This window comes from Scylla paramamosain, chromosome 11 (genome assembly GCF_035594125.1).
Source record: "Scylla paramamosain isolate STU-SP2022 chromosome 11, ASM3559412v1, whole genome shotgun sequence".
In the NCBI taxonomy this organism is placed as follows: domain Eukaryota; kingdom Metazoa; phylum Arthropoda; class Malacostraca; order Decapoda; family Portunidae; genus Scylla; species Scylla paramamosain.
The window spans coordinates 20,819,863-20,836,022 of record NC_087161.1 but is presented as its reverse complement, the minus strand read 5'-3'; the positions used below and the strand labels follow the sequence as shown (position 1 = coordinate 20,836,022).

Sequence of the window (16,160 nt, the reverse complement as noted above, 5' to 3'; positions counted from 1 at the left end):
TTTTGGTGTTTTATTGGTGTTATTTTTATTTTTAGTTTTTATAATTATCTTTTATTATTATTATTATTATTATTATTATTATTATTATTATTATTATTATTATTATTATTATTATTATTACTACTACTACTACTACTACTACTACTACTACTACTACTACTACTACTACTACTACTACTACTACTATCATCATTATTATGATGCTTTTAGTGCCTTGTCTTTTTGCTGGGGATAAACTATAAAGGAGGGGCATCTCAAGCCCCCTCACTATGTCCCTTTCTGTTGCCTCTTACGATGCACAGGGAATACAGTTGCAGTATTCTTACTCCCCCAATACAGGGGACCAAGGGGCTACGAGAGTGGTGTGAATAAGTGTGGATGTGAAAGTTGTGTGCCTTGTCTTGGCTACCTGCCTTTTTGGGGTAGACATATATTGTTAGTTATTATTATTATTATTATTAATTATTATTATTATTATTATTATTATTATTATTATTATTATTATTATTATTATATATGATTTGCATACAGTAAGTTATAAGTCCTTTCATTTTTCAATATTTCCTATTTTTATGTTCATATTTTATTATTGTTATTTTTTTATTATTATTATTATTATTATTATTATTATTATTATTATTATTATTATTATTATTATTATTATTATTATTATTTATTAATTTATTTTACTTAACACTGATCAGCATTTCTGCTATTACTCTTCTGTGAGACTTAGATAGTCTGCCTCATATGTTTGTGGAGGCTTAGATGGTTAACTCCTGCCTGTGTTAATGGAGTTAAGTTTTTAGAGAAACACCTATGCTGCCGCACTGGGTTCCCCCTCTCCCCCCCACAGCTCCTTGATGTCATTGTCAAATTTTGGATTGATAGAAGCACATATTCTTTGACTACTTGGCAGTAGCTCAAGAAAATGGCCAACTTCTGGCAAGAATTGAACTCAGATCCCCAAGATCACTGCATCTGGACATTGACCACTAGGCAACCACCTCCTGTTGTCTCATATTGAAATGAGAATTTGTGTCTTCTACTGTTAACCATATACCATATTTTGCATTGTTTTTTCCCCTTCTATGTTCCACCCAAGGGTGTTGCTGGGGGAGAGATCTATCAATCCTCATTAATTTTTCTTATTCTCCAAGCAATGACAGGGAGTCACAGATGTAGTTTGAATTTACTTCACAGAGGCAGCTGGATATTCTTGAATGAGTGGTAACTGGCATCAGGCATAGCTTAACTGAAAAATAAGTTTTTTGGGAGCACTTGGTGTTATCTGTCTGGTGTGGTGATCCTGTCTGTGATTCTTGGGGATTAGTATGTCCTTGTAACATTCCCTAATTTATGTAGACATCTTGTCCCATATTCATGAGGCAGTCCTAGCAAGTCTTAGCTATGATTTGTGTTGTAGTGAAGGAAAAATAATGCACTTTCATTATAATTTAGAAAAATTGTCATAAAGCAGGCATGTCTGTCATAAATCCACATGGGATACTATGACTGGATCACCCCTGTCTTTGCACAGTTAATGAAAGATGTTCCCACTGTGATGATCGCCACCCACAAGGACATTATTCCCAGCAAAGGAATAATCTATCAAAATGGGATGTTTAGAAAGTTCCTAGTGATGCAGAACTCCTCAAAATAACTCGAGTATATATAAGTGCTCCTTATTACAGTTATAAAACAAAAAGGGGCTGTGCCTCTATTCAGTTAAGCTTGTGGAAGTATCTGGTGTGGAGAGGGCTGAGGGAGTGAAAAATTCCCACCTCCAGCACAAACCATGCAGGAAGTGTAGCCTTATCAGTCCTATAAGAGTTTCTCTCTCTCTCTCTCTCTCTCTCTCTCTCTCTCTCTCTCTCTCTCTCTCTCTCTCTCTCTCTCTCTCTCTCTCTCTCTCTCTCTCTCTCTCTCTCTCTCTCTCTCTCTCCCAGTATAAATTTCCAGATACAGGAGGGTATGCAACAATGCACAATCATTATAATGTACAACTGCAATAACGCACTGAAATTTTAATAAATATTTAATCAAAATAACAAACCAAAACTGGCATAAGGAACTCACCACTAGTGTGAGCACTGGAATTTTAGTAGAAATTTAATCAGAATAACAAACCAAAACTAGCAAGATGAACCTGCCATTCGTGTGAGCACTGAAATTTTAAATAAAAATATAATCAGAATAACAAACTAACTCACCAGCTGTTTCAGCCACCTGTCCCTTCCTCCCTTATTTTCTTTCTTCCCTTCTATTGTCTTGTTTCAAACCTCCCTCCCTGTCACCTCCTACCCCTTATCTGTCAGAGATAAGGGACAAGGGAGTGATACCTCTCTCTCTCTCTCTCTCTCTCTCTCTCTCTCTCTCTCTCTCTCTCTCTCTCTCTCTCTCTCTCTCTCTCTCTCTCTCTCTCTCTCATATTTTATGTAATTTTTGCTTAATTTTTTTATTTATTTATTTATTTATTTATTTATTTATATTTTATTTTATTTTATTTTATTTATTTATTTATTTTTATGTAAGAAAGACCCTGGCCAAGGGCAACAAAAATCCAATAAAAAAATGCCCATTGAAATGCCAGTCCCATAAAAGGGTCCAAGACGGTAGTAAAAAATTGAAGGATAAGTGTCTTGAAACCTCCCTCTTGAAGGAATTCAAGTCATAGGAAGGTGGAAATACAGAAGCAGGCAGGGAGTTCCAGAGTTTACTAGTGAAGGGCATGAATGATTGAGGATACTGGTTAACTCTTGCATTAGAGAGGTGGACAGAATAGGGGTGAGAGAAAGAAGAAAGTCTTGTGCAGTGAGACCGTGGGAGGAAGGGAGGCATGCAGTTAGCAAGATCAGAAGAGCAGTTAGGATGAAAATAGCGGTAGAAGACCGCTGGAGATGCAACATTGCAGCGATGAGAGAGAGGCTGAAGACAGTCAGTTAGAAGAGAGGAGTTGATGAGACAAAAAGCTTTTGATTCCACCCTGTCTAGAGGAGCAGTATGAGTGGAACCCCCACAGACATGTGAAACATATTGCATACATGGTTGGATAAGGCCCTTGTACAGAGTTAACAGTTGAGGGGTGCGAAAAACTGGCGGAGACATCTCAGAATGCCTAACTTCATAGAAGCTGTTTTAGCTAGAGACGAGATGTGAAGTTTCCAGTTCAGATTATAAGTAAAGGACAGACCAAGGATAATCAGTGTAGAAGAGGGGGGGACAGTTGAGTGTCTTTGAAGAAGAGGGGATAGTTGTCTGGAAGGTTGTGTCAAGTTGATAGATGGACGAATTGAGTTTTTGAGGCATTGAACAATACCAAGTTTGCTCTGCCCCAATCAGAAATTTTAGAAAGATCAGAAGTCAAGTGTTCTGTGGCTTCCCTGCGTGAAATGTTTACTTCCTAAAGGGTTGGACATCTAAGAAAAGACGTGGAAAAGTGCAGGGTGGTATCATCAGTGTAAGAGTGGATAGGACAAGAAGTTTGGTTTTGGAGATCATTAATGAATAAGGCAGTAGACACCTGCTGAAACGATAATTACTCCCAGTGAGGTCTAAAGCACTGTTCAGGGGGTGCTGTGAACTTATCATTAAACCCAGCTGTGATCTCACTGAACATTTCCCTTTGTGTCTCACAACACAAGGGGGCAGTCACAGCCTGCCCTCTAAAGACAACTCTTCCTCCTCACAAAACTACAAGCACCTAATAACACACACACCCTTCACCCAAAAATTTTAAAATCATCATTGCGACTCCTACACCAGCCTCGGAGTCCCCATCTGGGGAGGGGACCATAAATGTCCCCAGGTCGGACTGCCTTTCTGTCGATGACCCTAAGTGTCTTGACACCCCCCTCAACTTTTTCTTCATTAACTTCTGCAACATTCGCAGTCTAAGATCTAATTTTCAATCTGTAGAACACCACCTCTCCTCTTCTAAACCTCATCTTCTTTTCCTCACTGAAACTCAGGTGTCTGAGGCAACTGACAGTAGCCCCTTTTCTGTTCCCTCCTACTTTCTCTATCCTCATTTTCAATCCAAAGCTGGATGCTGCGTTTATGTGCGCAATGACTTAACCTGCTCTCGTGCCCATGCTCTTGAATCTTCTGAGTTTTCCACCATCTGGCTACGACTACAGAGTCACTCTCATACTAAATTTATCTGTGCTGTATACCTCTCTCCTAACTCCTCTGACTAAAAGAAATTCTTTGACTACTTAACTTCCAAAGTGGAGCACATTCTGACCCTCTTCCCTTTTGCAGAGATCTCCATTCTTGGAGACTTCAATGTTCACCACCAGCTTTGGCTTTCCTCTCCCATCACTGACCATCCTGGTGAACTAGCCTACAACTTTGCTATCCTCCATGACCTAGAGCAATTGGTGCAACACCTTACTCGTATTCCTGACCGTCTTGGAGATATGCCCAACATTCTTGACCTTTTCCTGACCTCTAATCCTTCTGCTTATGCTGTCACCCTTTCTTCTCCGTTGGGCTCCTCCGATCACAATCTTGTATCTTTATCTTGTCCTATCACTCCAATCCCTCCTCAGGATCCCCCTAAGCGAAGGTGCCTCTGGCGTTTTGCCTCTGCTAGTTGGGGGGACCTGAGGAGGTATTTTGCTGATTTTCCTTGGAATGACTACTGCTTCCGTGTCAGAGACCTGTCTTTGTGTGCTGAGCGCATAACAGAGGTGATAGTGTCTGGCATGGAGGCATACATTCCTCGCTCTTTTTCTCGTCCTAAACCTTCTAAACCTTGGTTTAACACAGCTTGTTCTCGTGCTATACATGATAGAGAGGTGGCCCACAAAAGGTACTTAAGCCTTCCATCACCAGAATCTCATGCACTTTATATTTCTGCCCAGAACCATGCCAAGTCTGTTCTCCAACTAGCCAAAAACTCCTTCATTAACAGAAAATGTCAAAACCTTTCAAGATCTAAGTCCCCTCGTGATTTCTGGCATCTAGCCAAAAATATCTCCAATAACTTTGCTTCTTCTTTCCCTCCTCTACTTCAACCAGATGGCACCACTGCTATCACATCTATTTCTAAAGCTGAACTCTTTGCTCAAACTTTTGCTAAAAACTCTACCTTGGACGATTCTGGGCTTGTTCCTCCCTCTCCTCCACCCACTGACTACTTCATGCCACCTATTAAAATTCTTCGCAATGATGTTTTCCATGCTCTCACTGGCCTAAACCCTCGGAAGGCTTATGGACCTGATGGGGTCCCTCCTATTGTTCTCCGAAACTGTGCCTCCGTGCTTGCACCTTGCCTAGTCAAACTCTTTCATCTCTGTCTGTCAACATCTACCTTTCCTTCTTGCTGGAAGTTTGCCTACATTCAACCTGTTTCTGAAAAGGGTGACCGCTCTAATCCCTCAAACTACCATCTTATTGCTTTAATTTCCTGCTTATCTAAAGTTTTTGAATCTATCCTCAACAGGAAGATTCTTAAACATCTATCACTTCACAACCTTCTATCTAATCGCCAGTATGGGTTCCGTCAAGGCCGCTCTACTGGTGATCTTCTGCCTTTCCTTACTGAGTCTTGGTCATCCTCTTTTAGAGATTTTGGTGAAACTTTTGCTGTTGCCTTGGACATATCAAAAAGCCTTTGATAGAGTCTGGCACAAAGCTTTGATTTCCAAACTACCCTCCTACAGTTTTTATCCTTCTCTCTGTAACTTCATCTCAAGTTTCCTTTCTGACCATTCTATTGCTGCTGTGGTAGACGGTCACTGTTCTTCTCCTAAATCTATTAACAGTGGTGTTCCTCAGGGTTCTGTCCTGTCACCCACTCTCTTCTTATTATTCATTAATGATCTTCTAAACCAAACTTCTTGTCCTATCCACTCCTACGCTGATGATACCACCCTGCACTTTTCCACGTCTTTTCTTAGACGTCCAACCCTTCAGGAGGTAAACATATCACGCAGGGAAGCCACAGAACGCCTGACTTCTGATCTTTCTAAAATTTCTGATTGGGGCAGAGCAAACTTGGTATTGTTCAATGCCTCAAAAACTCAATTCCTCCATCTATCAACTCGACACAACCTTCCAGACAACTATCCCCTCTTCTTCAATGACACTTAACTGTCCCCCTCTTCTACACTGAACATCCTCAGTCTGTCCTTTACTTATAATCTGAACTGGAAACTTCACATCTCATCTCTAGCTAAAACAGCTTCTATGAAGTTAGGTGTTCTGAGACGTCTCCGCCAGTTTTTCTCACCCCCTCCAGCTGCTAACTCTGTACAAGGGCCTTATCTGTCCATGTATGGAGTATGCTTCACATGTCTGGGGGGGTTCCACTCATACTGCTCTTCTAGACAGGGTGGAATCAAAAGCTTTTCGTCTCATCAACTCCTCTCCTTTAACTGACTGTCTTCAGCCTCTCTCTCACTGCCGCAATGTTGCATATCTAGCTGTCTTCTACCGCTATTTTCATGCTAACTGCTCTTCTGATCTTGCTAACTGCATGCCTCCCCTCCTTCCGCGGCCTCACTGCACAAGACTTTCTTCTTTCTCTCACCCCTATTCTGTCCACCTCTCTAATGCAATAGTTAACCAGTATTCTCAATCATTCATCCCTTTCTCTGGTAAACTCTGGAACTCCCTGCCTGCTTCTGTATTTCCACCTTCCTACGACTTGAATTCCTTCAAGAGGGAGGTTTCAAGACACTTATCCACCAATTTTTTTTACCACTGCTTTGACCCTTTTATGGAACTGGCATTTCAGTGGGCATTTTTTAGATTTTTGTTGCCCTTGGCCAGTATCCTTCCTACATAAAAAAAAAAAAAAAAAAAAAAAGAAGAGAGTGGGTGACAGGACAGAACCCTGAGGAACACCACTGTTAATAGATTTAGGAGAAGAACAGTGACTGTCTACCACAGCAGCAATAGAATGGTCAGAAGGGAAACTTGAGATGAAGTTACCGAGAGAAGGATATAAGCTGCAGGAGGGTAGTTTGGAAATCAAAGCTTTGTGCCAGACTCTATTAAAAGCTTTTGATATGTCCAAGGCAACATCAAAAGTTTCACCAAAATCTCTAAAAGAGGATGATTAAGACTCAGTAAGGAAAGCCAGAAGATCACCAGTAGAGCGGCCTTGATGGAACACATAATGGCAATCAGATAGAAGGTTGTGAAGTGATAGATGTTTAAGAATCTTCCTTTTGAGGACAGATTAAAAAATTTTAGATAGGCAAGATAGAAGGTTGTGAAGTGATAGATGTTTAAGAATCTTCCTTTTGAGGACAGATTAAAAAATTTTAGATAGGCAAGAAATTAAAGCAATAGGACGGTAGTGTGAGGGATTAGAACGGTCATCCTTTTTAGGAACAGGCTGAATGTAGGCAAACTTCCAGCAAGAAGGAAAGGTAGATGTTGACAGACAGAGCTGAAAGAGTTTTGACTAGACAAGGTGCAAGCACGGAGGCACAGTTTCGGAGAACAATAGGAGGGACCCCATCAGGTCCATAAGCCCTCCGAGGGTTTAGCAAGGGCATTGAAAACATCATTGCAAAGAATTTTAATAGGTAGCATGAAGTAGTCAGAGGGTGGAGGAGAGGGAGGAACAAGCCCAGAATCGTCCAAGGTAGAGTTTTAGCAAAGGTTTGAGCGAAGAGTTCAGCTTTAGAAATAGATGTGATAGCAGTGGTGCCATCTGGCTGAAGTAAAGGAGGGAAAGAAGAAGAAGCAAAGTTATTGGAGATATTTTTGGCTAGATGCCAGAAGTCACAAGGGGAGTTAGATCTTGAAGGGTTTTGACTCTTTATGTTAATGAAGGACTTTTTGGCTAGTTGGAGAACAGACTTGGCATGGTTCCGGGCAGAAATATAAAGTGCATGAGATTCTGGTGATGGAAGGCTTAAGTACCTTTTGTGGGCCACCTCTCTATCATGTATAGCACGAGAACAAGCTGTGTTAAACCAAGATTTTGAAGGTTTTAGGTTGAGAAAAAGAGTGAGGAATGTACGCCTCCATGCCAGACACTATCACCTCTGTTATGCGCTCAGTCCACAAAGACACACAAAGTCCAACTTGTGGACATTTATGGTCCCCTCCCCAGATGGGGACTGAGGCTGGTGTAGGAGTCACCATGATAATTTTGAAATTTTTGAGTGAAGGGTGTGTGTGTGTGTGTGTTATTAGGTGCTTGTAGTTTTGTGTAGAGGAAGAGAGTTGTCTTTAGAGGGCAGGCTGTGACTGCCCCCTTGTGTTGTGAGACACAGAGGGAAACGTTCAGTGAGATCACAGCTGGGTTTAATGATAAATTCACAGCACCCCCTGAACAGTGCTTTAGACCTCACTGGGAGTAATTATCAAGTAGAGTGTTTTGCACTCTTTCTCAGTCGTATATGTAATTCCATTTCCATTCTCAGTCTCATTTTATTTAGCAACCCTTTGGATCATTCTTACTTTCACAGAGAGAGAGAGAGAGAGAGAGAGAGAGAGAGAGAGAGAGAGAGAGAGAGAGAGAGAGAGAGAGAGAGAGAGAGAGAACTCCAACTTAGGCGGGATTTACTATATGTATACACATGACGCCAACAATAGGTAAATATGACTGATACTTGTCAAAGCAGTGCAAAATTTGGGGTGATAATGTGTAAAACTCAGGAGGGTACTGTATATATTTGTTGTTTTGTCTCAAATTTGGTAGTGCAGATGTGCTCATTTTGATGTAATTTTTTTTTTTTTTTTTTTAGATTGTGGGATTTTTATATTATTTTCTGGTTCCCTGGAATCAATTGAGGGATTTTTATATTATTTTCTGGTTCCCTGGAATCAATTGATTCTTTCCCATAGGTTCTTCAGTCACCATAATGTACATTTGTCATAATGAATGCCTGTATTGTTGTTCTCATGTGCACCTGCTGTGCTTCAGTTTAGTGAGTTACAGCATGGTTGAATATTACTAAAATTAGTTTTGCATTCTAAAAAAAAAAAAAAATCCCATTGTTATTTTGAGGCTTTTCCATGCACCATTCTAAAACAGTAAAAGTAGTTGGTGAACTGAGAAAGATCTTTAAACATTGGATACTGGGTATGAATGTAAAGAGAGGGTTATATGAAGAAACTGTGGTACCCAAAGTGTTTTTAGTTTGGAAACATTAAACATGGGATTAGCAGAGAAGAAATGCTAAAATGTAATGGTAAACAAGTGTTTGAAGAGTATGTATGAAGTAATATGGAGGGACAAAATAAGAAATGGGAGACAAGAAGAACTGGTATTTTGAGAGAGTTGGCTGGATGGGCAGATCAGTGTTTGTTAAGATGGTTTAGACATGTGGAGAGACTGGAGGACAGGAAACTAGTAAAGAGAATAATGAGTTCAGATTTGCACAGTGAAATGTTAAGAGGAAGGCCTTGCCTGAAGTGGATGAATTCTGTAAAGAGAGCACTGAATGAGAGAGGAAAGACTATGCAGCAAGCAAAAGGAATTGTGCATGATAAAGATGAATGGAGAGCAACAGTGGTGAGTGCTTGAAAATCTTGACCCCTGGGAGGTGATGTGGATGCATTTAGTGGGACCCATTGGCATGTGGTCTCAGAATTGGAATAGGTGCAAGGTAGTCTGATTACAAAGGGATAGGGATTAGTCAGTATTTGCTATTAAGGTTTGCTGTGGATGTATGCAGCTAGCTATGCAATGCCTAAGCTCCTGAGGTGTAGTACAATAGGCCACAAGACTGTCTCTTTTCACTGGGGGCAGATGGGGTAAGAGTATGAATTATGTGTGTTTGGTCCTTTGGGCCACCCCAAGAGGGATTGCCAGTTTGTTATATAGATAGATGGATAGATTTGAAAAGAGCTCAAATAATTGTTTACACTGAGATGCTTCAACAGGATTGCATTTAATATATTTCAAAGAATGATCACCATATTATCCACTGTATCTCTTCCCTAAACACATCAAAGGATGGAAAATATCAGTAAAGCTTACGAGTATATAGTGTTATAAGCAACAGTATTTGCTTTGTTTCTTAGTATTTCAAAATAAGTAAGCTCTATATATGACAGGTGCTTATGATGGACAGTTTGACTCTTCTGCCATTGCCATCTTATTATAGGACACTCCTTGAAGAAGTGAAGAATCAGAAGCTTAGATAGATAGATGGTGTGGACAGACTTAACAAATGCAGGTTATGACATGAATCCATTGTCCTAGTTAAGACATGCAGTGATTTTTAGACTTGGGAATATATGAAGTCCCTTCTCGTGAAGTTTTTGAGGCTATATATTTGAGAAATGTTACTGTATTTTCATTTGAAGTATTTTTTGCACATGAATTTGATGGGCCTATATGCTTAAATCCAATAAAGATCTTTGTAAATTTTCAGATCCTAGATTCTCTCAAATCATGTCTTCTGAAGTTTTTCCGCGAAGAAGAACAGTCCCAGCATTGCCAGTGGCTACGGGATGCTTGGGCCAGTGACTGTGATGTCCGTAGTGCCTTTATCACGACTGTGGAAAACTGTGGCATGGGTTGGGATCAAGTGAGTTATCTTGATACTTTTTAGTGAAATACAGTGCATCATTATTGTATATGATATGATTTAAGTGCACATAAAATAGCTTAATGTGAGATGCGAGAACAAAACACACACACACACACACACACACACACACACACACACACACACACACACACACACACACACACACACACACACACACACACACACACACACACACACACACACACACACACACACACACACACACACACACACAATTATAGTTGCAATGGTGCTTCTCTGCCACATCACCAGATGTGAGGACAAACACAATTTTTGATGCAATGGCACTGCATTGCTGTACTGCCAGATGTGATGACACACGCACAGTTTTTGATGCAATGGTGCTTCACTGCCACACAGCCAGATGTGAGGACAAAATGCACAGCCACACACACAAAGTTTTAGATGTGATGGCACTACACCACTGCACTGCCAGATGTGCAGACAGACACACACACACACACACACACACACACACACACACACACACACACACACACACACACACACACACACACACACACACACACACACACACACACACACACACACACAAACAGTTTAACAGTATGCATTGGTGCTTCACTGCCACACGGCCAGATGTGAGGACAAAACACAGCCACATACACATACAATTTTAGATACGATGGCACTGCACCACCACATTGCCAGATGTGCAGACAGAACATACACACACATTGTTTTAGATGCAATGGCACTGCATTGAACCACCACCAAATCACACCATGTATGTGATGACAAAACACACACTCACACAGTTCTAGGCCATGCAGCCAGAATAAATAAACATTTTTCCAGTGTTCTCAATACTCCAAGTTTCATGATCCTTGAGTTTAACACTGCCTATGGTGAAAGAAAGCAATCATGAAACTCAAGAGTAATATATATATATATATATATATATATATATATATATATATATATATATATATATATATATATATATATATATATATATATATATATATATATACATATATATATATATATATATATATATATATATATATATATATATATATATATATATATATATATATATATATATATATATATATATATATATATATATATATATATTGTGTTGGGTGGCAAGTCTACTGTTGGCTAAGAGCCTGGAACAAATATGTACTGAATACCTGTATTTCAGTAGATTGTATAAAGAACAAAATTCTTAAAGAATAAGATTGCAGAGCCAGTTTCTTCATTACAACAGGATAAGATACATGCATGATTATGAATTATGTCTGGGAAGCCAAGAGTACTGAGTCTTTGCTGTGCTATGGCAGGTGAGCCAGGGATTGGTACAACTAGCTTGTGGTCTGCTGGAGTCAGGTGGCGGTACCAAGGGGGAAACTTATGCCAGCCAGCGTGCAGTGGAACTGGCAGGCCTGTTGCTGCCCCTCATCATCAAGCGACAACCACATCTCATACGCTCCGTTATCTCCCAACTTTCCTGTTTCATACTTTCATCTTCGTCACCAGAACAGTACATTGGTGAGTTCATCTTTTTATTTGTTTGCTTTCCGAAGATGTTAGCCATGAAATGTTCTTTTTTTTATTGGAATTCAGTTATTATGTATAATATTCATTTGTGCAATAGAAATATACTATATGTAGTAATGTGTGTGTGTGTGTGTGTGTGTGTGTGTGTGTATTTACTTAGTTGTGGTATATAGGAGGGTAGTAATCTCATAGTATCCTGTTTCTATATATATCCAGTTTGGTCTTAAAAGTATGGACAGTTTCAGCATTCATAACATCTTCAATGAGTTCATTCCATTTGTTCATACTTCTGTGAGGAAAACTATACTTCTTGATGTCTCTTCTACAGTTACCTTTCTTCAACTTCTTACTGTGTCCCTTTGTATTCTGTGTATCTAAATTTATAAAACATTCTTTGTTCACATTTTCCATACCATTTATCATTCTCTCTCTCTCTCTCTCTCTCTCTCTCTCTCTCTCTCTCTCTCTCTCTCTCTCTCTCTCTCTCTCTCTCTCTCTCTCTCTCTCTCTCTCTCTCTCTCTCTCTCTCTCTCTCTCTCTCTCTCTCTCTCTCAAATATTCAGCCTCCTGATATTCATGCAATAATCAATTTTTTTTACCCAATTCTTCCAATCAGTTCATTAGTCCATCTCTCTCTCTCTCTCTCTCTCTCTCTCTCTCTCTCTCTCTCTCTCTCTCTCTCTCTCTCTCTCTCTCTCTCTCTCTCTCTCTCTCTCTCTCTCTCTCTCTCTCTCTCTCTCTCTCTCTCTCTCTCTCTCTCTCTCTCTCTCTCTCTCTCTCTCTCTCTCTCTCTCTCTCTCTCTCTCTCTCTCTCTCTCTCTCTCTCTCTCTATATATATATATATATATATATATATATATGTAGACATCCATCTCTTCAGGAAGTAAACAGTTCATGCATGGAAGCTACAGGATGCCCGATTTCTGATTTCTCTTAAAATTTTTGATTGGAGCAGAGCAAACTTAGTATTGTTTAAGGCCTCAAACTCAATTCATCTAGGAATCAGTTTGACACAACCTTTCAGACAACTATACCCTCTTCTTCAGTGACTCTCAACTGTTTCTCTCTTCCCCATTGAACATCCTCAGTCTGTCATTTACTTATAATCTGAAATGGAAACTTCACCTCATCTCTTGCTAAAACAGCTTCTATGAAGTTAGGTGTTCTGAGACGTCTCTGCCAGTTTTTCTTACTCTCCCAGCTGCTAACTCTATACAGGGGCTTTATCTGTCTATGTATGGAGTATGCTTCACATGTATAGGGGGTTTCTGCTATTTTAGACTGGGTGGAATCAAAAGCTTTTCATCTTATTAACTCCTCTTCTCTGACTGTCTTCAGCCTCTTTCTTTTTGCCGCAGTGCTGTATCTCTTGCTATCTTCTACCACTATTTTTACACTGACAGCTCTTCTTATTTTGCTAACTGCATGCCTTCCCTCCTCCCACATCCTTGCTGCACAAGACTCTTTTTTCTCTAATCCCTGTTCCGTTCACCTCCCTAATGCAAAAGTCAACCAGTACTGTCAATCACTCATCCCTTTCTCTGTTAAACTCTAGAACTCCCTGCCTGCTTCTGTATTTCCTCCTTCCTTTGATGACTTGAACTCTTTCAAGAGAGAGGTTTCAAGATACTTATCTTTCAATTTTTGATGATTCTCTTGACTTCTCTTTTGCGACTGGCAATTTCAGTGGATTCTCTCTCTCTCTCTCTCTCTCTCTCTCTCTCTCTCTCTCTCTCTCTCTCTCTCTCTCTCTCTCTCTCTCTCTCTCTCTCTCTCTCTCTCTCTCTCTCTCTCTCTCTCTCTCTCTCTCTCTCTCTCTCTCTCTCTCTCTCTCTCTCTCTTGATTCCCTTGGCCAGTGACTTATATATATATATATATATATATATATATATATATATATATATATATATATATATATATATATATATATATATATATATACACACACACACACACACACACACACACACACACACACACACACACACACACACACACACACACACACACACACACACACACATCCATCCATCCATCCATACATACATACAGTGGTACCTTGGTTTTTTTAACTTAATTCGTTCCTGAATGCCGTTTAGAATCTGAAATAAAAAAAAAATAAAATTATTTTCCCTGTAAGAATCAATGTAAAATAGATTAATCCGTTCTCAGACACTCGTCCACCATGTCTTAGTGAGTAATGACCGACGCTCCCATTGTTAAGATAACACAACATCTCCAGTTTAATAATTTTCTATCCAGAAAGGATGTATTGAATGAACTTAATAACACAGAACTCATCAAAAGGTATTGTTTAGACCATGCAGGCATTTTCTTTGTCACTGATCAAGTGAGGGAAGCGTTATAGAGTGACACAGAGAGGAGCAACCCATTCACCACCAAAATGAATGTGATCATAACACTTAGACATCTTGCTGCTAGGAAAAGCTACTGGAAAAATGCAGTTGTGCAGTAGTGATGGCATTATAGGTCATAGAGAGTGCCACAGAAGGTTCAGGATTACTCCTGAGTGCCAAACCTTATTTGTTTACATCAAGGTTCTTCAGTGGGGTCATATTTAATTTATTTCAAAGATTGAATTACTGTCTTACTATCTGTCTCTCTCTTCCAAATATATAAAAATCAAGTAACTTTGTTTGAAAACCAAATTATGGTACGGCAAACGAAGCAATTATGAGTTAAAATTTTTGTTAAAAAACTGGGTTGTTCGAAAAAGGGAGACGTTTGGTGACCAAGGTTCCAATATATATATATATATATATATATATATATATATATATATATATATATATATATATATATATATATATATATATATATATATATATATATATATATATATATATATATACGAGGTGTGTCATTAAAGTTCCAGGACTGGTGTCCTAAAAGATGAATTTCAAACCCAAGCCACAAACCACCATATTTCCCCTTCAAAGTAATCCTTCTGGAGTATACAACTGCGCTCCCAACCCTCTACAGTCACTAATCTTTTTCTTACGTGCTTTTAAAATCATGTCCTCTGTTGCAGGTCGTTTAACAATGAGCGCTGAACAGCGAACAAACTTGAAGTTTTTGGTGCAGTTGGGGAAAACGCCGTCAGAAGCACTGGGTATGCTGCAAAAAGTGTACCGGGGATGAGACAATGTCACGCTCACGTGTTTTTGAGTGGTGCAAGAGGTTCAAAGAGGGCCGGGAGGACGTGGAAGATGACCCCAGGAGTGGAAGACCCTCAACGAGCAGGAATGAGGCCAATGTTGAGCGTGTCAAGCAGATGGTGCGTGACGATCGTCGGTTTGACTGTTCGAAAGATCGCAGATGAGCTTGGCATGAACCACAACAGCGTGTGGAAGATTATCACTGAAGATCTGGGCATGCGGAAAGTCTGTGCGAAGATGGTGCCGAGACTCCTGAACGATGACCAGAAGGGACGACGCATGCAGGTGTGTCAGGACATCCTCGAGCGTCTGGAAACTGAACCAGACTTGCTCAGGAGAGTCATCACCGGCGATGAGTCCTGGGTATTTGAGTACGACCCGGAGACCAAACGCCAGAGCCTTCAATGGAAGAGTCCGGCGTCGCCACGGCCGAAGAAAGCAAGGCAGTCCAGGTCCAGCTTCAAGGTCATGTTGATCGCTTTCTTCGATGTGAGGGGCATCGTCCACTGCGAGTTCTTGCCACAGGGCCAGACAGTCAACCAACATGTGTACAAAGAAGTACTGCGGCGTCTGCTTCGTGCAGTGCGCGAGAAGAGGCGGGAGTTGTGGCAGGGCAACTCGTGGCTGCTTCACCACGACAATGCGCCTGCTCACAATGCCCTGAGCATCAGAGAGTTCTTGGCCAAGAAGAACATCGCCGTGCTGGAGCAACCGCCCTACTCACCTGACCTCGCTCCGTGCGACTTCTTCCTCTTCCCCAAGCTCAAGGAGGTCATGAAGGGGACCCGTTTTGATGATGCGGACGACATCAAAAAGGCCGTGACGACGGAGCTGAGGAGCATCCCGCAAGAATCCTTCCAGCAGTGCATGCAAGCCTGGCAGAGAAGGATGGACAAGTGCATGCGGTGCCAGGGGGATTACTT

At 40.4% G+C, this 16,160-nt stretch overlaps 1 protein-coding gene across 8 annotated transcripts in view; it reads left to right on the top strand.

Moving 5' to 3' along the window:
- LOC135105057 (Fanconi anemia group I protein-like) overlaps positions 1-16,160 on the top strand; it is a 46,583-nt gene that overhangs the window by 20,192 nt on the left and 10,231 nt on the right. For all 8 annotated transcript variants that reach the window (XM_064012986.1, XM_064012990.1, XM_064012992.1 and 5 more), the window contains 2 exons: positions 10,350-10,505; positions 11,840-12,047. In XM_064012986.1, coding sequence (XP_063869056.1) covers positions 10,350-10,505; positions 11,840-12,047 — 364 coding nt within the window. The remainder of the gene's footprint in view (positions 1-10,349; positions 10,506-11,839; positions 12,048-16,160) is intronic.